Source organism: Annulohypoxylon maeteangense (genome assembly GCF_022496945.1).
Source record: "Annulohypoxylon maeteangense strain CBS 123835 unplaced genomic scaffold GGS22scaffold_9, whole genome shotgun sequence".
Classification (NCBI taxonomy): Eukaryota; Fungi; Ascomycota; class Sordariomycetes; order Xylariales; family Hypoxylaceae; genus Annulohypoxylon; species Annulohypoxylon maeteangense.
In genome coordinates this window covers 252,134-271,920 of record NW_025953256.1, presented here as the reverse complement: position 1 = coordinate 271,920, position 19,787 = coordinate 252,134, and the positions used below count along the sequence as shown (strand labels likewise).

Below are 19,787 nucleotides of genomic sequence, written 5' to 3'. Positions count from 1 at the left end.
AAAATTCTCTATGATGATTAGTCTTACCTCCGTGTGTATAATGACCCCTGAATGCTCTAGACGAATCAACTCTCGTGCCTGTGTCGGGCAGCGGAGATAATAATTATGGCCTATGCGGTTTCGGTGATAATATTTGCAGTGAATACCAACAGTAAAACGGTTACTGATCAGGTTAACACATTATTAAGTTGCGATGATCATATTGTGTTCTGTGAAATTCGATGTGTAGGTAAATCATTAGTTTAAATTTCCTAGTGACTCTTCAAGACTTGGAAATGGAAATCCAATTTCATCCATACCTCCCACATAGAATCACAACATATAAACACCCATCATCATGTATCTCCTCCATAGCCAGATTAAGAAGATATGGAGCCTCCTCTTCACATTCCTCCCACTCAGCACAGCACTATCCCAACTAAGAGCCGACCTCTACAACGCCGCCCCCATCCCCACCAACGCAACACTCCCAGACGGCACAGTAGGATTCTGGCAACCAACCGTAGTAACCCTAATATCAGGCGCCTCCGAAGCCGTGCTAATCGACACCCTGTTCACCTCCGCCCAAGCCATCGCCCTAGCCGACTGGATCGAGGAAACAATCCCCAACAAGCGCCTAACCACAATCTACATAACCCACGGGCACGGGGACCACTGGTTCAATAGCGCATACCTGCAAACGCGCTTCCCAGGGGTCCAAATCGTATCAACACAAGCCTCAATAACGCACATGTCCACGCAACTAACCAGCGAATTCCGCACCTTCTGGAGCACCCTCTTCCCCTCGCAAATCCCACCCTCCTCATACCAAATCCTCGCACAACCCCTTCAAGACAATAAATTCACCCTCGAAGGCCACGTCCTCGAAGCCGTGGACGTAGGACACTCCGACACCGACGAAACGACATTCCTGCACATCCCGTCGCTGGGAATGGTCGTCGCGGGGGATATCGTGTATAACGACGTACACATGTGGATGACGGAATCGCCGACGCAAGCACAGCGGGACGCGTGGGTGAGGTCTTTGGATAAAGTTTCCTCCGTCAACCCAGCGATTGTGATCGGATCGCACCATAGACCTGGGGGTGTGGACGGCGCGTTTAATATCGCGGCGTCGCAGACGTATATCCGGACGTTTGGGAAATTGCGGGAAGTGGCGACCAGTGCGGAGGATTTGTATGCGAAGGTTTTGGAGGCGTATCCAAATCGGATTGGGAAGTTGGTGTTGTGGTTGGGGTGTCAGGCGCAGTTTCCGTCGGAGGATCGTTCGGGACGGGATGAGTTGTGAAAACTCGTGATCCGAGAGAATTTTGAGGGGTTGGTCGGTGATTTCTGGGATCAGTTCTACAATCGTAGGATTTGGGGCTGGGGCAATATAAACTCCAAGATATTAATATAAGGAAAAAGAGTTCGCTTTTTTCATAAGTTAGATGGAGAGGGTAGTTAGCGGGATTCTCGGCGTCAATAAGTTAGGGGCATCAATCAATTGAATACCAATCACTAATATTCCAATCCGAGCACGTACGTAGAACTGCAAAACTGTCTTGACGATAGATAGCAAGATATCTGAATCTAGCTACCGTATCTAGCTCCACGACCTAAGGAGCCATTGCATTGCATTGAACCAACTCCGACAAAACGTCACTTAAACTTAAACCCTGGTATGACCACCCGGAACGCCGACCCCTATGATTTGAAGCAATCGCGATCACTTTTCCTGACGAGTATGGTACAGAGGAAGAAGGGTATTATCGAGAACGATCCCGTTTACGCGGACTTCTCCTTCTTCGACTTTTTCTTGTTCTTCTTCTCTCCTTCGTCCGCGTGCTTTCGCTTCTTACTGGGCTTCTCGGCTTCAACTTCGACCTCGGCCTCGGCGGCCTTGGCTTCCGCTTTCTTCTGCTTCTTTAACTCCTTCTTGCTGACGACCTGCGGTGTTCCATCGGAGGCCATCTTGACGTCACCACGCTCGTACTTTCGCTTGAACTTGGTGACCGAGATGCCAGCCTCCTCAGCTAGCCGGGAGTAGTCGGCATCTGATAGTTTAGCGGGTGTCTTGGGAGTAGATTCGCCATTTGTGGCCTTCTTGCTCTTCTTTGATTCCTTTTTCTTTGGTGTCTTTTCCTTTGGCTTGGCTACGAGTTTATTAGCTAATGTCGAATTTCGTTGGCATCGCTTCTTAGACAGTGCAGTGACAGGTTTTAAGAACTTACCATCTTCAGCCTCGTCCATCTCGACATCTGAATCCTCTTCCTCCGATTCGCTGTCCGCGCCCCCCATCGGAGTGTCTTCAACCTCTTGTATTAAAGGCTTGCTAGGCGTCTTCTTAGCAGAGGCAGAGACGGCATCCGCGTCGGCATTGTAGTTTCGTGTCGGCTTGACTTCGAACTTGGAAGGAGTGGCACCATTCGGTCCAATCTTGGTGCCCTTGGATAACAATGGTTTTCCTTCCATTCTTCGTAGCTTATCCTCAAGTACTGCACGTAGTCGAATACCCATGTCGGCTCTCTCCTCGTCATCCATCGGAATATCTTCACCATCGGCACCCTCAGTGCTGAGCTCAGAGAGCGCATCGACACGTAGACATAGGGCGGCCTTGGCAGATAGCGTACGGGCGATCTTTCCCTTGTTCTTGCCGGTGGCTTGCCCCACTAGAGATGAGTGGTAGATAAGACCATACTTGGGTGTGTCGTGTTTGGTCTTGAGAGCGCGGAAAAGAGCCTTCTCCGCACCTAAAATCTGGATGGTGCTACCAGGACTCTTGGCTAACTTCATCAGGGAACCGGCGTGCGCGATGAGACGAGCACCAACCAACTCCCCAAGAAGTTCTGTTAGGTTAGGGGCAATCGCCTTCATGCGCGATGTAAGGTACTGGGAGAGCTGCTGTCTGTACTCGGTGAAGCTGATCACCTGCTCGGCGAGGAGCTTGATGTTCTCAAGATCAAATTCGAGAATTTCAGTACCCATACTAACTTCAGCAGCAGCCTTCACTCGAGCCTCAATATCTTCGGGTAGAATCTCGGAGAAGTCCGTGCTGGAAGCATTTTCTCGGGTTCCCATGCACATAATGATGCGGGCATAAGCGAGATTGTCCTGAACGATGCGATCCAACTCAGGGAAATGCCATCCATACCACTCCTTGACACGCATAGCATAGTTGTTCAATTCCTTGTCCAAATCATCAAGAAGTTTGATAGCCTGAACAATCATAACATCCACCTTATCGGGTGAGAACTTGAGCTTGTGGCGAGAGATGGAATGGGATAGGGCGAGGGCCATATTTCCAAGATAATCGTTGTCCAACTCGGGGAAAAGTTCGGGAAGATAAGTCTTGACTGCTCGGAAGAGGTCATTGGTAGTTGAATCGGATACTGGTGTAATGCTCAACTCGGGTAGGACATTAATAGCGGCACCCAGTTTCGGGTCAGCGACGGCAAGAGACGCTTTTCGTTCCTCCTTGATGTCGTTAAGTAGGTTTTGTAACATCGGGGTGACTTTTCCCTCTGTTAAGGCAGTGTATTCGCCTAGAGCCTGTGCCGAATCTTCGAACTTGACCATCTTCTTGAGTGATAGCCTATATGAAGCCGATGAGCATGCATTCCTGACCAATTGATATTAACCTCAATTTGGTGAACTCACATGGAATTAATTGCCTCAGCGCTTGAAAGCTGCTTGCTAACATCGTCTCGTGACAACAACTTCTTGTCCTTAGCCTTGAACAGGCCGTAGCTATCATCGCGTCAGTACTTATGCGCACAAGAATTTAAATTGAGGATATGAAAAACTCACCCCGCAGGCGTCTCAGCAAGAACGAAGAGAGGCATGGTTGCAGGCTGAATATATTTGATTGATTGTTGTTCCTGCAAGAGCTCTCTTCGCGATAGGATTTGAAGATTGGAAAAAAAAAATACTAGAGCTACTACTTTGGAGTAAAATTTTATTCGACTTGGAAGAAGGAAAAAAAATTGGGAAGCTACCGCATAAAAGTGGAGCTGGGCAAAATGTGGGCGCCACTGAAAGCTTCGTTCTCCGATTAAAACCCCCTTTAGAAAGATAAAACTCCATTACTCGTATAAAACGGGTCTTATCGATTTCTTATCTAAGATATCGTTTTATGCCATACGAAGTAACCTCAAAGCTTCCAGGTTGCAACGCAATTCATTGGATGCAACTGTTTTGAGATTCACTCTTGAAAGCCATTCATCCCCTTCCATCAACTACAACAGCATACACATAAAAATGGAAGGCCTATTCTTCAACGTTAATAATGGGTAAGGATATCATTAAATATATGTGTTAATTACCTGTATCTAACTTTCTCGGAATAGCTACATCGAGGGCATTGTACGAGGATATAGAAACAGCCTTCTAACTGGTGCCAACTATTCCAACTTAACACAATGCGAGACCATTGATGGTATAGCTCCTATATCTATCTTATCTTCCCATCATGATAAATGGTATCTAACAAACTTAACTAGATCTCAAGCTGCAGCTTGGTCCTGCTTACGGCGACTTCCTCGGCTCCCTCCCCCCGAACCCGTCTACCTCCAGTCTCGCCGCCAAAACCACCGACAAGCTCGTTTCCGAGTTCCGTTACGTCCGCGCGAACGCAGTAGGGTCTCTAGCACAATTCCTTGATTACTTAACATATGGCTACATGATCGACAACGTTGCCCTCCTAATCACCGGCACCCTCCACGAACGAGACACCCGGGAGCTGCTAGACCGATGTCACCCCCTAGGCTGGTTCGAGACGATGCCAGTCCTTTGCGTCGCGACGAACATCGAGGAACTGTACAACAGCGTGCTAATAGAGACGCCACTAGCCCCCTATTTCAAGGGCAGCCTGAGCCACCAGGATCTGGACGAGCTGAACATCGAGATCGTCCGGAACACGTTGTACAAGAACTACCTCGAGGACTTCTACAACTTCGTCAACACCCACCCGGACATGTCCGGCACCCCCACGTCTGAGGTTATGAGCGAGATCCTGGAGTTCGAAGCCGACAGGCGCGCCATCAACATCACCCTCAACTCCTTCGGCACGGAGCTTAGCAAGGCCGACCGCAAGAAGCTGTACCCCAGCTTTGGCAAGCTATACCCCGAAGGCACCCTGATGCTGTCGAGGTCGGACGACTTCGAAGGGGTTAGGCTAGCGGTCGATGGTGTGTCCGACTACAAGACATTCTTCGATGCTGCGGGACTGGGCGGCGGGCCGTCGGGACCGGGTAACATGGCTGGCGGGGCCGGCGGCAGCGAGAGGAGTCTAGAGGATATGTTCTACCAGAAGGAGATGGAGATCTCGAAGAGTGCTTTCACGAGACAATTCACATACGCCATCGTGTACGCGTGGGTGAAGCTAAGGGAGCAAGTAAGTCTATCATATCCACATTGAGACATCTATGTTACACAAGCTCTAACCGTCGTCATAGGAAATCCGCAATATCACGTGGATTGCCGAGTGTATAGCACAGAACCAGAAGGAGAGGATTGGCAACTACATCAGCGTATTCTGATTTCCCACGCACCTTTGTACTTGCTTCTGCTCTTCGCTCTCTTCAAAACTCTGTAGAACTAATGGACGGGATACCAAACGGAACTAGCATTTCGAAGCTGTGATTGACACTTGTTTTTTGCCCTTGCTTTTTTTTCTTCCTGTTCTTACGACAAAGGCGCTCAAGGCTGATGGACAGATAGTTAGAGCTTTCTCGCGTTCTCGAAAGGCTGCTGGTGTTTTTTTGTATTTGTACATAAGCACACGCGTGGTATTACAGAGTATGCATCTAGGCCACCTATATGATACACTTCAAAGTAGCATAGCATAGCATCCATATCGACCAACGGCTTTTTCTATAAGGTGATTTGCCCCTTCCAGGTCGCCGGGCTCAGGCCTAGTGTCTCGATCATGTGCTTCCACCTGTCGCTTCCCCTCTCCTTCCGCTCCATATACCGCATGAGCCTTTGTCGTCGATGGAGCAGCAGTCTCAAATCCCGCTTACCCACCTTGTCCTTCCAAGCCTTCCCCTTCTCCAAAGCGTTGGCTAAGCCGCGGATCTTAGCTGTCAGGATGGCAATCTGCACCTCGCTGCTTCCCGTATCGGGTCCACCCCGCACCGGCATCTCTTTCCTCTCCTCTCCTCGGGCGAGAGCCTTCGGTTTTAAAAACTGATCGGTCTCGTGTCTGCCAAAAGTCTCTACGCACCGCCGGATATTGGCGTGCAGTCTGTCCTTCGCAGAACCGCTGCTCAGGTGCGTGATGCGCCTTATAGCCTCCATGGCCTTGTCGTGCAGCTGCTCATGCTTCTTGACGGTGTCGTTATACTCATCGGAGCCCACGGGAACCATCGGCGATCCCATCGGCCGGGTCAGGTTATACGCGTTCTCGATGGCGGAGGTTAACTCCCGCTCGTCGATCTGGTTGTTTAGGATGTGGTGCGAGGTCGGCAGCTCGTGCGGTTCCGCCACCGGGTTTCCGTCTGCGTCTAGAGAGGCCTTTGCGTAGGCTTGCTGTCCGGCGAAGTCGAAGGACTCGATGAAGGGTGTCTGGATGCCCCGCACGGGATCGCCTAGCTGGCTTGCCTTAATGGCGTCGAGCTCCTCCCGCCTCTTGCTGTGGGCAGCCTCCCGCTGCTGTATTTGCGCATATCGGTAGGGGTCCAGCTTGGCTATTCGCTTCTTATCTTTTTGCGACAGAGATGCGGTTTGGGTGACTGGGAGGAATGACGAGGTGGGCTGTTTTACGGCTGGTCGTAGGCATACTGTTGAACCATTGTTAGTTGAAATTGGTCAATTAAAGATATACTGTGAGTTCTATTTACGTGAGAAGGTGCCTAGGCGCTGTACGCCTGGTATTCGAGGCGGCATGGCGGCGTATAATGGAAGGTTGATCTGATAGAATGGAATTGAACTTTTAGCAATTGATCCACTCTATTGGACCTGCAAGACAGAATCAAGCCACGACCCACCCTATTTGCTTATCTAATCTTGTCAGTTCCAAAGTTTAAACTTTAGAGAAAATCGCGGAGTGGATAAACATAGTAGCCGATCAATAAGCTGACGTAAAACATTTGAGCTCGGTAGGTACCGCGGGGTGTGTAGCTTTACCCAATTGGCATTAGCGTCTCCAAACCCTAAGCTCTCGCACCAAATCACAATTCGATCTTGGTCAAATCATCCCGCGAACTTTTTTTCTACCTTTCAGGAAATTCTCAATATCTCGACTAGACAATCGCGACGCAACGCAACGTAAATCCCTAAATTTCCTCACTTTCTTCTTCACCCTCCTTCACTTCTTTCAACGTTGCGCAACCATTATTCAAGATGGCTCCCACTAATCTCCCCACCTCCATGCACGCGACGTCCCAGGACATCGAGATGCTCCTCGCCGCGCAATCTCACCTGGGATCCAAGAACTTGCAGGTTCACATGGAACCTTACCTCTGGAAGACCCGAGCTGATGGAGTCAATGTCATCAACATTGGCAAGACCTGGTATGACTTTTTTTATAAAAATTATTCTGTTGCTACTTATATAATATTGATTTGCGCAATGAGTATCACTCTAACCTGATTTCTTAATCGCAGGGAGAAGATCGTCCTGGCCGCCCGTATCATCGCTGCCGTAGACAACCCCGCCGATATCTGTGTCATCTCCGCCCGTCCCTATGGTCAGCGTGCTGTCCTCAAGTTCGCTGCCCACACTGGTGCCGTTGCCATCGCCGGTCGATTCACCCCCGGTTCCTTCACGAATTACATCACCCGATCTTTCAAGGAGCCCCGCCTAATCGTCGTCACTGACCCCCGCACCGATGCTCAGGCTATCAAGGAGGCTTCCTACGTCAACATTCCCGTTATTGCCCTCTGCGACACTGACTCCCCTACCGAGTACGTCGACGTTGCCATCCCCACCAACAACAAGGGTCGCCATGCCATTGGTTGCGTTTGGTGGATGCTTGCCCGTGAGGTCCTCCGCATCCGTGGCACCATCGCCAGCCGTGACATTCCTTGGGATGTGATGGTCGATCTTTACTTCTGTATGTTAAACCAAATTATAGGTGCTCTACTTTGAAGAAAAGGAGAAAAGCTAATACTTTAACCTAGACCGCGACCCTGAGGCCGAGGCTGAGGAGAAGGTTGAGGAGGAGAAGGCCCCTGCCGCTGAGGAGGTCGGCCCTGCTGCCATCGAGGCTGGCACTTTCGCCCCCGCAGCCGGTGCTGACTGGGAAGCCGCCCCTGCTGGCTTCGCCGCGACCCAGGCTGGTGGCTGGGACGGCCAGACCGACGAGTGGGCAAACGCTACCGGTGCTCCTCCTGCTGGTGAATGGGGTGCTGCCGATGCCAAGGATAGCCAATGGTAGAATACGGGCGCCAACCTCAGTAACATCCCTAGTGGCCAGGGATTTTAAACCAAATCTCCCGCGAGTGAATTTTAGATGGCCTTGATAGCACCATCACACGCCAACGCGATACTTGATTTGCTTTTGCAACGGACGGACGGATAGGAAGGAATATGGGTAAACTTGATGGTACTAATGAGGGAAAGATATCCGAGCTTCAGACTTGTTTTCTTTTATTCTTCAATATTTGAAGTTGGTCCTACTTGAACTTTGTAGGTAGTCGACTGATTCTTGTCGAAGAGTATATGGAAACTATCTGGGGCGAGGGGGAATGCCCTGTACAGTCAAAGGGGTGGACTTAATCGTTATCCCGCCCATTTTCTCCTAGCTTAGTCTTCGTTGCGGAAAATTAAATAAATGATTCCCAGCACACCTGTGAAGAGTTCCCTAAGAAGGGTTTTTTGCTTAGTGTGTCGTGATATGATGATTTTTGTATGCATGATGTAAGAGTAACTAACTTGCTTACTAACACTGAACAGCATCTTCTGGCCTCTCTCCTTCGTGAGAAGGAGATATCACGATAAACACCATAAACGCACACATGTAGAGAGAAGCAAGTATCTTTCAAACATTTCATTCTTGGGAGCTTACATATCTAAGAGCTTACCTAACTCTTATCACATAACCACCTCCCTCTCCCCTCAAGCACTAAATACAACACAACAACATCAACAGTGCACAGCACATCAACATCGAATCAAGTAACAGAACAGACGTCAAACAGATAAATGTATGAGTATGGGTATGGGGTATCTGAACAATAGACTTAAGAAGAAGAGTCTCTCGCGCGCGATTACTCTACTCTCTCTCTCTTCTTCCCTCTCCCCTCTGTATCTTCTCCCCTTTACACTCCACTCCCTCCTTTCCTTACAACTACTCCTACACGTCTTCATCCCCGCCGGTTTCATTTATTTTATACATCCCATCCCCGGCATGCATCCAAAGTATGTACTAATCTCCTCACACACGACCCCTCATCTCATCTCTTCATGGTTCTGCTCCCCCCTAACAACCTCTCTCCTACCACCAGGTGGGTGCCTCCTCAGATTGATATCGTTAACAGACGTTAAAGCCCTGGACTAAACACTACCAAGTAAAAAAAAAATAGTTACGTAGAACCGCTGAACTCCGGTGCTGTCGATGATCGATGATGATTGATGATGATGATAAGGTATAAAAAATGCACACCCCGCGTCCCGCGTCCTATTTGCACCTCGCCCCGCCACCGAAAAACAAGCCAAAAAAAAACCTTGGTGTATATTTAATTCCGCTCCCGCTTGATTCGCCGCTGTAACTCGGGGTATTTGCAATGGGATAAGAGAGAAAAAACACGTCGATAGTATGATACATTGGAGAATCAGAATAAGGTAAGGGAAGTTGAGTTTGTGCCTTGGGTGAGTTGGCTGGGTATTTGTGATCGAAGAGGCTGTGTCTCTTGTGGAAAATCTCGCTAATATGGATGGTGAATCATGGTATCGTGTGAAGTATTATATACTAAGGATGGCCAAAACCTGCGTATTTGTACAATGGCGACGAATTTTAAGCGAATCGAGTATCGTCTATGATGTTGTTGATGGTAAATGAAACAAGGTATGTGAGCGATGGTGATATTGATCATTGACACATGATATACAGATTATGTCGAATGGTTTCGACTGGTAGACTACTGGATGCTGTTTCTTTCTGTGGAGAAGGCGCGTCATCTATTCCAAACTTTCAGAATGCTTTCTGATGTCTTCATCGCTGAGAGCACTCATCCACAGACAACGTTCTGTGATACCTTCAATGGGCTGGAATTGGTAATGAGTGCTGGCCTCAAGTAGACGGAGTAAGGTCTTGACCACCGATGCAGCGATGCGACACCGCTCAAAGTTGATTAGAGGCGCTGTAGTCGGAGAGCTGGCGATTTCGGACGGCCGTTGGGAGTTGAAAAGCAAGTCGTGAGTGTAGATGCCAACAAAAGGAATACATCCGATATCGGCAGCAGTACCACCCCCTTCCATCTCGGCTCGGAGGTTATAGAAGTTCTTCGTAGGAGAAACGAGAGTCTCGAGATCCTTCATAGTCTTCAGGTCGGTAGGTGGAACCATGGCCCAAGTCCTGGCCAGCCTTGCTACTTCGTTTGACGTTAAAGCGATAGTGATCTGGCTCGTAGTAGCAAAGTTGCGGTATCTCCTACAATGGGCAGCGATGTGAAGAAATTTGATGATGCAGCGTGCTCTCTCCTCTATATCTTGCGTGAGGACGACTTCTGAAATTACCCATTTGACGATGATATTGAACCGCGCAATAACCACCTCAACACCATGTGCGTCTGTGTTTCGAAGAAAGTCAACCCACGACCGCGAATCATTGTTGGAATTCTTCCACCGCATCTCGATCAGCTCTCTCCAATCAACCTCGTTCAGGGCGTCCTTTTCAATCAATGTGAATTGCTGAGCAAGGACTTCAGAGTCGAAGGCGAGTATAAAAGGCAGATGGGCTGAGTTCTTTCGTCCTGCTTCACCAGAAAATCGAGGCGCGTTGCGCAATGCCTCTCCTGTGCCGGTGGGATCTCTGGGCGAATCGGAGCCATGGTGGTACATAGCAGTAGTAGGTGTTGTATCAGGTGTAGGAGGCAATGGTTTTTGCGCCCACAACTGGTGCTCGTGGAGCTGCGGGACATGGTCAGCCTCCGAGCCCTCGGAAGCATGTGTATGCGTCAACGTCATTGGAGGCGAAGGGGGTTTATCTCTAGATGAGAAGGTGATTCCTCCTTCAGTATCGGGGGATCCCGTATTTATAGGAGTAAGCTTCCTCGGTGAATGGGGTTCGCCAAAGATATAATCATCGGCTTCAGGCATCTCGCCCGACATTTCGGATGATAAAGCAGAATCATTATCACTGTCCACGTCCAGAAATGTAGGATCCCCAGGCGCAGTTGCTCCAGGCTTGATCTTGTCTATACTTTCGGTTTTCCGTACAAACTCATAAGATGGATGGACTGAAGCAGTAGCAACAACCTCTTCACTCTCTCCTGGTGGCGTGTCCGGACCTATTAGTATCGAGTGATCTGTCCATTCCTGAGTAGCTGTCTTGCTGCGTCCATCATCTGTCAATCCTCGATCAAGCAGAGGCGTTGAGTTATAACTCTCCCTTGAATCTTCTGACAAGAATGAAATAGCCTCAGAAAATCGGGGAGGCGCAACCTTATCATTAAGCGGTGTATCAAAAGTTTCTTCCATTGGGGAAACGATTTCTTCATCGATATGTTGCTGGCGGTGCTTTCGCTTTTCTACCTTGGCTTGTTCTATCTCAGGTGTCGTTGCTGTAGGTCGATTCTTGAGCTCTTCAAGATCAGCTTGTGGTATCTTAGACGGTTCCATCGAGAGTTTGGCAATTCTCCTCTCATATCTACCCTCCAGTTTTAAAAGTGCCGACTCGACACCTCCATCATCGTCTATGTCGTCGGGGATTTGGGCAAGCTTTTGAGCTTCAGCCTCGAAGGATGGTCGCATTATTGGTTTTGACGAATGAGTGCTAAATAGAGATGCAGCTGCACGCTTTGGGGCTTGCTCTGCCATGGCTCCTAAGGAGAAGACCTCCGCTCGTTTTTGTGAATAATCGCTACTGACGACATCGACATACCCACTGGATTCTCTGATGGGACTACGTAGGTAAGAGCTCCTTAAGGAGTCCGTGAAGGTCGTTAATGAGCCTACAGAGCGTGACCTGTGAAGCGGCGGATTGTCTAGATCATGTACATTGGCCACACCTCTCAGATCCCCACCTGGTCGTCTTCGAAGGACCCGAAGTGGTGGAGGCATAACTTCCGATGTTACAGATCCCTCGGAATACGTAGTCGCATCAAAACTCCTAATTGTGGACTGCGCAGCGATGCCACTCTGGAAGGACGCCCATCGACGATGAGCAATAGAGCCTCTCGACCTATAACTACGGCTTGATTGCTGACGTTGATGTCGTTTTGCGTAGCTTAATGGGGGCTTGCTAGGCGACTGTTTAACGAAGCTGACTGAAGGGCGAGCGTTGGGGGTAGTTTCTTCGGAAGAACGTCCTCGGCCCAACGTTTCTAAATCGGGAACAAACGGCGGCAACGAGACGTTAGAAGCTGCTGGTCTGAAAACGTGTTGGCCGAGGAGATAAGAGGATCTTCTTGGAGTATCCCCACGTAAGGCTTGTCCGGGCGGCGTCGTCGGTGGCGTTAGATCAGCACCGCCACCAGCAGCAGCTCGCATCATGCTCTCTGCAAAAGCTTCAACGGATGGATTCCACGCCGTCAAAGCACTCGTCATATGTGGGTAATTGCCGGGCGGCAAGGTTCCATCGACAATAACAATAGACTTGCTTCCGGCTGTGATTGCAGCGTCGCTGGTAGGCCGCAGTTCGAACGAGGAGTCTAAATGAGCCGCAGAATACTCAATGGGGTTATTGGCGACCCCGGAAGTATCATTGTTGTCGTCTTCGGTCGCGGTTTCCATAAGGGCGTCTTCTTGCACAGCTTTTTTGAAATCCTCAGCGATAGTAGCGCCGAGGAGATCGATACGCACAGCAGCACGGGTACCGCTCGGGGGAGGCGGTCGCGCTTGCGGGACGACCGCCGTTCCCGGAAGTCTGTTAGTCGTCACGCCCCGAGGCCCGACTGGTGCGATATCAATGAAGTTCCCTCGCGTGGATGCAATACCCTGGCCCCTCGTACTTATGGCCCTGCGAACGCTACCAATCAACTTTTTCATACCCTGTCCCGACATCGCCGACGCAGAACCCTTCTCTTTCGACCCCTCGGTGGGGTGCGTTTGGAAAACCGTGGTTTGACGGGCCCAGGAGCCCGGGGAGTCTATTTCAACAAAAGCTTGGGCAGGGGGCATAAAATTCCCCCGGACAAGGCTGCCAGCATATGGCAAAGTTAGTAAGAGCTCGGCATTTTTATATAAAACCTTTTCTGTTACCGAGCCATGATCCCGGAGGGAATCCGTGAGACTGTTGTTCCGCCTATGAGACGTATGGGGCCTAACGCGCTTCCCAGTCAAAGCGCGCGGAGTAGACGCAACAGGATCCGCATTGGTGTAGATAGAACTGGGATCAGCAGGATGTGCAGCGAAGGCGGAACTCGTACTGGATTCGCCGAATCGGAATCCCTTCGTTGGAAATGAGCATGATACCACATCGAGACTCGCAATACTAGTTGGCGATGTCTGTCTCCGGTCTAATTCAGTAGTGGGCCGACCCGCCTCCTCCTCCTCTGGCGTATCCGGGCGCACATCGCCAAGTAATATCGAATCAATATGGCCAGCCCTAGACACATCTTGGTAAAACGTATTTTTAGGCTGCAAGTCGGTCTCCGGAAGGTGGATACCATACAATTGTGGTACTGCGTCGTCAGAGGAAGTTTCCCAGAAGCTCGGGTCCAGACCAGGATCTCGATGGCCAGCAATTCCACCGGGAGCAATAGGAATATCGGGACCTAGTGACGAATCGAATTCTGGGCCATCCCAAAACTGCGCGCATACTCGTCTCCAACATTTCTTTAACTCGGCTAGGATCTTCAACTGGACCTTCCTACCTCGCTCATCTTGAGAGAGCTCCTCAACAAAGTCGTTTATGAGGTTGCAAAACATCACACGGAGGTAGTAATCCACCACGAAGTCGTCGACAAAGTAATTAAGGATCCAGTGCCTCATAGCCACAAATGTCCTCACCCTAACTACCATCCCTGTCTCGTCATCGCGGGATACGGCCCATCTAAGTCTAGCAACTAGCATTCGGAGCAAGTCCTGGGTATCGAGAAACGCACGGAAAGTGAGGAAAAAGTCAGAAATTAGTTCGTAATCCAAAAAAGTGGGAGACGTGATTTCAGCAACTAATCGCGGCGGCGTAGCAGCTGTGACGGCATTTGTGGCAGACGAATAGCGTACAATGGCACGATCATCACAAGCTGGCTTAAAAGTAAGCGCATCGAACATGCTAGGCTCGATGGCTAAATGCGTCGAGAGATACGTCGATCGGACTGGAGGAAGTGGAAGAGGAGATCGCGGGGCGGGAATGGTGGCAGGGCTAAGTAAGCTCGGCGACGGTAACTGGATGTGAGGCGTGGAGCTCGCCCTTTGTTTTACAGTATCTATAGAATCTGGGCGAAGAGAGTTGAGGTCACGAATTGGTGGTCGGAAGAACGAGACGTTACTTGAGCGGACATCCTCGGTGGGGGCATACGACGAGCCTCGGATTAAAGGCGTTCCCTTAGAAGTGAACCTTGGCGTGCCTAACTTCCAGGAAGGAATGGAAACTTGCAGAAGTTGGCTTAGATCCCGACCTACGTCTTCGGCGGTTTTCGACCTCGACTCGTTCTTCGGCTTCGATATCACGACCTTAAATACTCCAGCATCTCCCTCCTGCGCTATGCTTGCATCCTGAATGGTTGAATCCGACATCGCGCGACGACTCCGGGTTTTTCTTAACTTCAAGTCGAAGTAGGCTTTCTTCCTTACAACTCCAGGTGACGGAGAGTCGGTTGGGGGAGTAGGGGTCCATTGACCGCTAAGCAGCTCACTATTCTCATCGGACCTCGTCTTGTTCTGAGTCAGAACATCTAAACCTGCGGTGCTCGGTGGCGTTGCTGGAAAGGTAAAACTGGGTTGGGGGTATCTCTGATTTGCCGGCCTTATAGTAGGTCTATTGCCGTGCTCGTGGTTAGTATTGGATGATTAGTGATATATCCGATTTACCCGTACCTCAAGTATATTTGGCCATTGTTACCCACGTTGGCCACGGTGAAATGTCTTCCTTCTCGGCCGGCTGAACCTCCATCCGGTGCTATATTCCACTTGTCACCCTCAGACTCCCATTTTGCTTTATTTCCATCTTGACCGCCAGACCTCCTCTCGCCTGCCGGGACCAACGGCCTCGAACCAGTTAGAAGAGGTATGCGCACTTTGGAACCCCCGATTTTACTAGCCAGGCCACCGAGTGGCGGTGATTTCCTCGAATTCGGGTCTCGTGGTACCGTCGGCGATTTTTTATTATTTGACGAATCTGCTCGTGAGGACTGGAGAAGGCTGGGGTTCGACCGTGTGGGCAACGGTAGGTGTAAGCCTCGAGGTTCTACCTCCATGTCTCTCTACTAGGCGGCAGAACAGTGTCTGCTCGAGCCAATTATGACGGACGAATGCATTGAAGGTCGGAAATACGAGACTAATCGATTAGATCCACGGGCAGAGGAAAAAGAATAATATTTAGGCCCCTTTTTCAAAGCAAAGTAGCGCGACTCGACGATATGTAATGTAGTGTATGCTTCAAAGTCTTGGAAATGTCGCGCGCACACACTCGGGCTACCATATAATAGGCCTTCTTCCTTCGTATTCGTTGGCAAGTCGGATATTTTTCTTCGGGAGGGCCAATGTCTCGACGGATAGGCTCGTTGCCAGTGACGGGATACTAGATGCCAAAATGACGGATTCTCTTCACGACACACGATGCACTCTGCCCCAATACCGTCCCCTTTACGAGTCGTTGAATGCGACGAAAAGTCAATTGGATGTGGTCCGGTTGGACAACGGCGGTGTTGAATGGTAAGAAGGAGAGTTTACAAGGGCCGCGGATGACAGAAGTATCATTTGGGCAGATTTGGTGCTCTCGGGAACCTTCCTACTAAGTTTGGCTAGGTTCCAAGGTTGGTTACTGGGTACAGGTGTGCTTGCCTGCTAAGCTAAGATTTAATGCCTGTAATGCCTGCAATGCCTGCAAAGTTGAAGGCGAGCGCACTGGCCCCGGCTGCCGGCCAGGTCCTAAGCAGGGAAGATATTACAGGGGATATGGTCATCGAGGTGGTCCCATTCGTTCGATTCTCGCGCACAGGTCAACTGCAATTTACTGTGGCTGGCCTGCTAGCCCCGGTCTATCCCCTGCAATAATAAATCTACAGGCAGTTACAGAGATACATGGGTACAAGAATACCGCACGGACATAAAGGTTAAGACAGAGCGCCCAGGCTGTGAGGTATTACCTAGAGTTGGGGAAGAGAAGGAAGACTCGAGACGAAGTCTTGAATCTTATCATGCAGTGTACATATGTACTAGGTAGTATTCAACGTTGAAGGTACTAGGAGTCATACAAACCTAGCAAGTACAAGTTTCTTCTTCTCCTAACAACATTTCAAGATTAATGAAAACAATCAAAAGTCGAGAAATGAGAAGAGATATAAATACAACTCAAACTCACCAATACTCCCTCTCTACTATGTATATATCCTACAATTAAGGAGCATCCAATCGTATGCTTTCGGCACCGAATTGCTTTGCAAACATCGACGGATAAAGTAGAGGAAATCATGCAAGACGGTGGATGACCTAAGTGTGCTTGTCGCCCCTCGCTTACATTGGCCAATCCGTCCGATCTTTTTTACATCACGATGCTGCAGTCCCGGAAGCTGAGTCTGCAAGACTAACAGGACTGCAAGTCTAGTACTATGCGCATTGTATGCAGTACTAAGTAGTTTTGGGTCCGACTACTCTTTCTGGTTTTTATTCCCCTTCCTGCCTTCTTACCATTAAGCTTTCTTTTTACATAGTACTACTCTCATGACGTTACATGGTAGAAGATAGAAAAGGGGTAGAGTTAAAAAAGAACAGTTACACCACTAACATAGTACTGTACTTTTGAGGCTTGCCGAGAAATAAGGAAACAAATAGACAGCTGGAGGCGTATCTCTAACGACATTAGATTTGTGGAGGTTTGACATCATTTCCATCGCTTTGGTACCTAACGCATGTTGCTTAGCGGTTTCATGCAAGTCAGCAACTGAGTCCTCAGCACCTCCAGCACCTTTAGCACTGAACCATAGCACCCCCCTTCATCAATGTAAATGCGACTGTAATTATGCCTTCAACCCAAGAGAGGCAAATTAATAATGTCGTGTCTATTTCTAACACATCGTCAGCTAACATGTAAAAGACAAACACGTAGCATGCTATACCTTCCTATCTAGTAGGTACCTACAGTTATGATATTATTAGATGTGCATCAGCAGTTAGATGTATGTCTAGACTCAACGGTACTCTTCGAATTCTTCATTTATCATCCATGCATCTCATAGGCGAAGTGGGATACAAAACCCTTAGTTCAAGCCCTGACTCCAGAAAAATGAACGCCCAATGATGAGCTAGAACCTGTCTAGATACGATAGGAACAGGCTAGACACTGGGCGTGCAGTGGTTTAATGAACCAACTGAAGAATCTCTATCAAGATCACCAGGGGTGAGAGAACCTAGCACGAACCGGCTACCGAAATAATTATTAGCTGTCAATCGCCATGATAATTCTATTTTACGTCAGAGGCAAATCCAATTTAGACTACACACCTCATTGTATGCAGCCACATCGATTCACATCATTTTTAGCTCTGACTGTACGATAACTAAATAGCAGATACACGATGGAACACATAAAGGAATGCGCAGAGGCGTTGTGGGATCTAGTAAGCCACATACACGAATGATATCGTAGTTGGCCACACGCCTCAGCTACCAACTCCATATCGATCCGGCCCTTTTTAGGACGCACAATGTAGCTCGAAACAGATGCAAGAAGAGAGAAAGGGGGCGAAGTAGAAGAACAGATTGTAGGTAGGTATGTATGTAGGATCAAACTACTTCACCAGTGTACCATCGGCCACGATACCAAGGAGCCTGATAATGTAGTAATTGATACCATTTTCTGCAGGGCTGATCCTCATCAGTCACTTCTCGCGGTACCAGCAAAGTCGCTCGCTACCAATCAGAGCGACCTACTCCAACAATGGCCTACAACTCTCCCCCTCGCTACCGCAAAATTCCTCACAGCAATGTCCTTTAGACATACCTCGCAAGTGTGTAAGGGTTCATTTTCCCGGTTCAGTTCATACCGAGATCAATTCATCAGATGACTCCATCGCGTAGTGTTCTTGTTATTGTTCTCGTCGCATCTAATTTATCATGTCTACCTCTTATTCGATATCATCCGATGTAATAAGAGGACGCTATACGAGACCGACAAGAAAAGAATAGATGGATCCCCTCCTACAACACAAATGATCATACAATCGATCATAGCATGAATGGAATCCTCCTAAGGATGCTCGTAGGCGCAGTAGCGTGCATCTTTAATCATCCCGTGAGTTTATGTGCGTTAGGAGATATAGGTGAGATGCCTCTAGTCCAGGGACAGCAAGGCATGATGGCAAACTGCATAGCATGCCATCGCTCGTGGGGAATTCCTAACCACGTGCTGACCAACTCCCGACCTTACTTTTCGAGTAATGGGCGAAGAAGATCAACCGTTGATCTCGGGACTCACAAGCTCGGGCCTTGACACAAGCGCCCAATCTGCCTAATGGCGACTGTGATGAAATACCAGAAAGGAATGAGGACGCGACTTTGGGATATCCGCGATCGATGCGTCTCGTCGCTTAAATCAACTCGATACGACTACAGCGCACATCCCATCCATCGAGCCCTGAAGCTTAGCGATTCCAATGAATCAAAGCCCCTCTCTTCTGCGGGGATAGGATTCATAAGACGCGAGTGAAGCAACATGGCAGCATGGGCAAAGGAGTTCTTTGCTTGTAAATTCAAGTTCTGAAGATGTGTAGAGTTGAAGAATGGACACACTAGCGAAGTAATTACCATATCCGTCGTCGAAGCCCTTAATCTTGCGCGCTGCGACAGTGACGAACTGGGCTATGAGAACCGTTCCACTCGGAATGCTACAAGACCATTTCTACGTTACCAGGCCGAGTCTTTGAGCCCCTGCCGAGTCACATACTATTGGTAACCCCCACGAACTTGGAACCAACATCTTCTATGAGATTACAAGATGAGATCAAAATCTGCTAAAGAACATTATTTCGAAAGAACCAACTCTGACCTGGGTGTTGTGTAGTCACGAGTATCCGATATCGCAGCTTGAACATTTTCAGTCATGAAGCAAATGACATGTAGATTTTCGCTAGTGTTATCCCCTAAACCCGCGGCATCATCCCGAGACAAGAACGGTGAGTTTAGAGCACAGAGCGAATAAAAAAACGAGGCAAACCCAGCAGGCATCTCCTTGTACGAAAAGACAACCGTTGAGAAAAATGGTACGATTTATGAAAATTCTGAAAATTCATTAATATCCTCATTGCCTCATCAATGAGTGTCAATTATAGTATATTGTACTATTAATGTCTGCCCCAGAATAGGGCTTTGCAAGCGCTAAAGCAAGCCACAAGCTACAGCAGGTTGACAGGTAATATTTGCACTTCTCATCCAAGATCCATCCACCCACCCGGGTCCCAAGACCATGATCCAGCACCCTCCTAGCAGATAACCCACGGCAGATCTCTGGGGAACACAACAGGCAAAATAACCATGCCATGCCA

The 19,787-nt window shown here is 49.0% G+C and overlaps 6 protein-coding genes across 6 annotated transcripts; 3 read left to right on the top strand and 3 right to left on the bottom strand.

Annotated features, from left to right (window-relative positions):
• Positions 1-211: 211 nt before the first annotated feature.
• GGS22DRAFT_144394 (Metallo-hydrolase/oxidoreductase) lies at positions 212-1,527 on the top strand. Its single transcript, XM_047958836.1, has one exon. The coding sequence runs from the start codon at positions 338-340 to the stop codon at positions 1,286-1,288; it is 951 nt and encodes a 316-aa protein (XP_047818425.1). The 5' UTR covers positions 212-337; the 3' UTR covers positions 1,289-1,527.
• On the bottom strand, positions 1,528-3,916 carry GGS22DRAFT_144400 (nucleolar protein Nop5). The gene is made up of 4 exons (XM_047958837.1): positions 3,790-3,916; positions 3,640-3,729; positions 2,214-3,574; positions 1,528-2,150 (listed from the first exon to the last, which is right to left on the bottom strand). The coding sequence occupies exons 1-4, from the start codon at positions 3,822-3,824 to the stop codon at positions 1,768-1,770; spliced, it is 1,869 nt and encodes a 622-aa protein (XP_047818424.1). The 5' UTR covers positions 3,825-3,916; the 3' UTR covers positions 1,528-1,767.
• A 261-nt stretch (positions 3,917-4,177) lies between these two features.
• GGS22DRAFT_144384 (vacuolar ATP synthase subunit D) lies at positions 4,178-5,686 on the top strand. Its single transcript, XM_047958835.1, has 4 exons — positions 4,178-4,271; positions 4,329-4,417; positions 4,482-5,374; positions 5,436-5,686. The coding sequence occupies exons 1-4, from the start codon at positions 4,240-4,242 to the stop codon at positions 5,517-5,519; spliced, it is 1,098 nt and encodes a 365-aa protein (XP_047818423.1). The 5' UTR covers positions 4,178-4,239; the 3' UTR covers positions 5,520-5,686.
• A 167-nt stretch (positions 5,687-5,853) lies between these two features.
• On the bottom strand, positions 5,854-6,867 carry GGS22DRAFT_188795 (ribosomal protein S15 precursor-like protein; the record flags this gene model as incomplete). The annotated part of the gene is made up of 2 exons (XM_047964764.1): positions 5,854-6,761; positions 6,822-6,867. The coding sequence occupies 2 exons, from the start codon at positions 6,865-6,867 to the stop codon at positions 5,854-5,856; spliced, it is 954 nt and encodes a 317-aa protein (XP_047818422.1).
• Positions 6,868-7,156: 289 nt separating this feature from the next.
• On the top strand, positions 7,157-8,768 carry GGS22DRAFT_163846 (ribosomal protein S2). Its single transcript, XM_047961439.1, has 3 exons — positions 7,157-7,493; positions 7,587-8,035; positions 8,103-8,768. Exons 1-3 carry the CDS (start codon positions 7,324-7,326, stop codon positions 8,357-8,359), a joined length of 876 nt encoding a protein of 291 aa, XP_047818421.1. The 5' UTR covers positions 7,157-7,323; the 3' UTR covers positions 8,360-8,768.
• A 1,023-nt stretch (positions 8,769-9,791) lies between these two features.
• Positions 9,792-15,710, bottom strand: GGS22DRAFT_144356 (ras GEF). Its single transcript, XM_047958834.1, has 2 exons — positions 15,124-15,710; positions 9,792-15,064 (listed from the first exon to the last, which is right to left on the bottom strand). The coding sequence occupies exons 1-2, from the start codon at positions 15,501-15,503 to the stop codon at positions 10,102-10,104; spliced, it is 5,343 nt and encodes a 1,780-aa protein (XP_047818420.1). The 5' UTR covers positions 15,504-15,710; the 3' UTR covers positions 9,792-10,101.
• Between the last annotated feature and the right edge of the window lie 4,077 nt (positions 15,711-19,787).

Excerpts from the sequence above, each read along its gene's own strand:
- GGS22DRAFT_163846 (XM_047961439.1), top strand. The coding sequence starts at position 7,324 with ATGGCTCCCACTAATCTCCCCACCTCCATGCACGCGACGTCCCAGGAC. Across the intron at positions 7,494-7,586 it reads ATCAACATTGGCAAGACCTG|GGAGAAGATCGTCCTGGCCG; the intron begins GTATGACTTTTT and ends TCTTAATCGCAG. Across the intron at positions 8,036-8,102 it reads GATGGTCGATCTTTACTTCT|ACCGCGACCCTGAGGCCGAG; the intron begins GTATGTTAAACC and ends ACTTTAACCTAG.
- GGS22DRAFT_144384 (XM_047958835.1), top strand. The coding sequence starts at position 4,240 with ATGGAAGGCCTATTCTTCAACGTTAATAATGG. Across the intron at positions 4,418-4,481 it reads ACAATGCGAGACCATTGATG|ATCTCAAGCTGCAGCTTGGT; the intron begins GTATAGCTCCTA and ends AAACTTAACTAG. Across the intron at positions 5,375-5,435 it reads GGGTGAAGCTAAGGGAGCAA|GAAATCCGCAATATCACGTG; the intron begins GTAAGTCTATCA and ends CCGTCGTCATAG.
- GGS22DRAFT_144400 (XM_047958837.1), bottom strand. The coding sequence starts at position 3,824 with ATGCCTCTCTTCGTTCTTGCTGAGACGCCTGCGGG. Across the intron at positions 3,575-3,639 it reads GCTGAGGCAATTAATTCCAT|GCTATCACTCAAGAAGATGG; the intron begins GTGAGTTCACCA and ends GGCTTCATATAG. Across the intron at positions 2,151-2,213 it reads GATGGACGAGGCTGAAGATG|CTAATAAACTCGTAGCCAAG; the intron begins GTAAGTTCTTAA and ends ATTCGACATTAG.
- GGS22DRAFT_144394 (XM_047958836.1), top strand. The coding sequence starts at position 338 with ATGTATCTCCTCCATAGCCAGATTAAGAAGATATGGAGCCTCCTCTTC.
- GGS22DRAFT_144356 (XM_047958834.1), bottom strand. The coding sequence starts at position 15,503 with ATGGAGGTAGAACCTCGAGGCTTACACCTACCGTTGCCCACACGGTCG. Across the intron at positions 15,065-15,123 it reads AATGGCCAAATATACTTGAG|ACCTACTATAAGGCCGGCAA; the intron begins GTACGGGTAAAT and ends GCACGGCAATAG.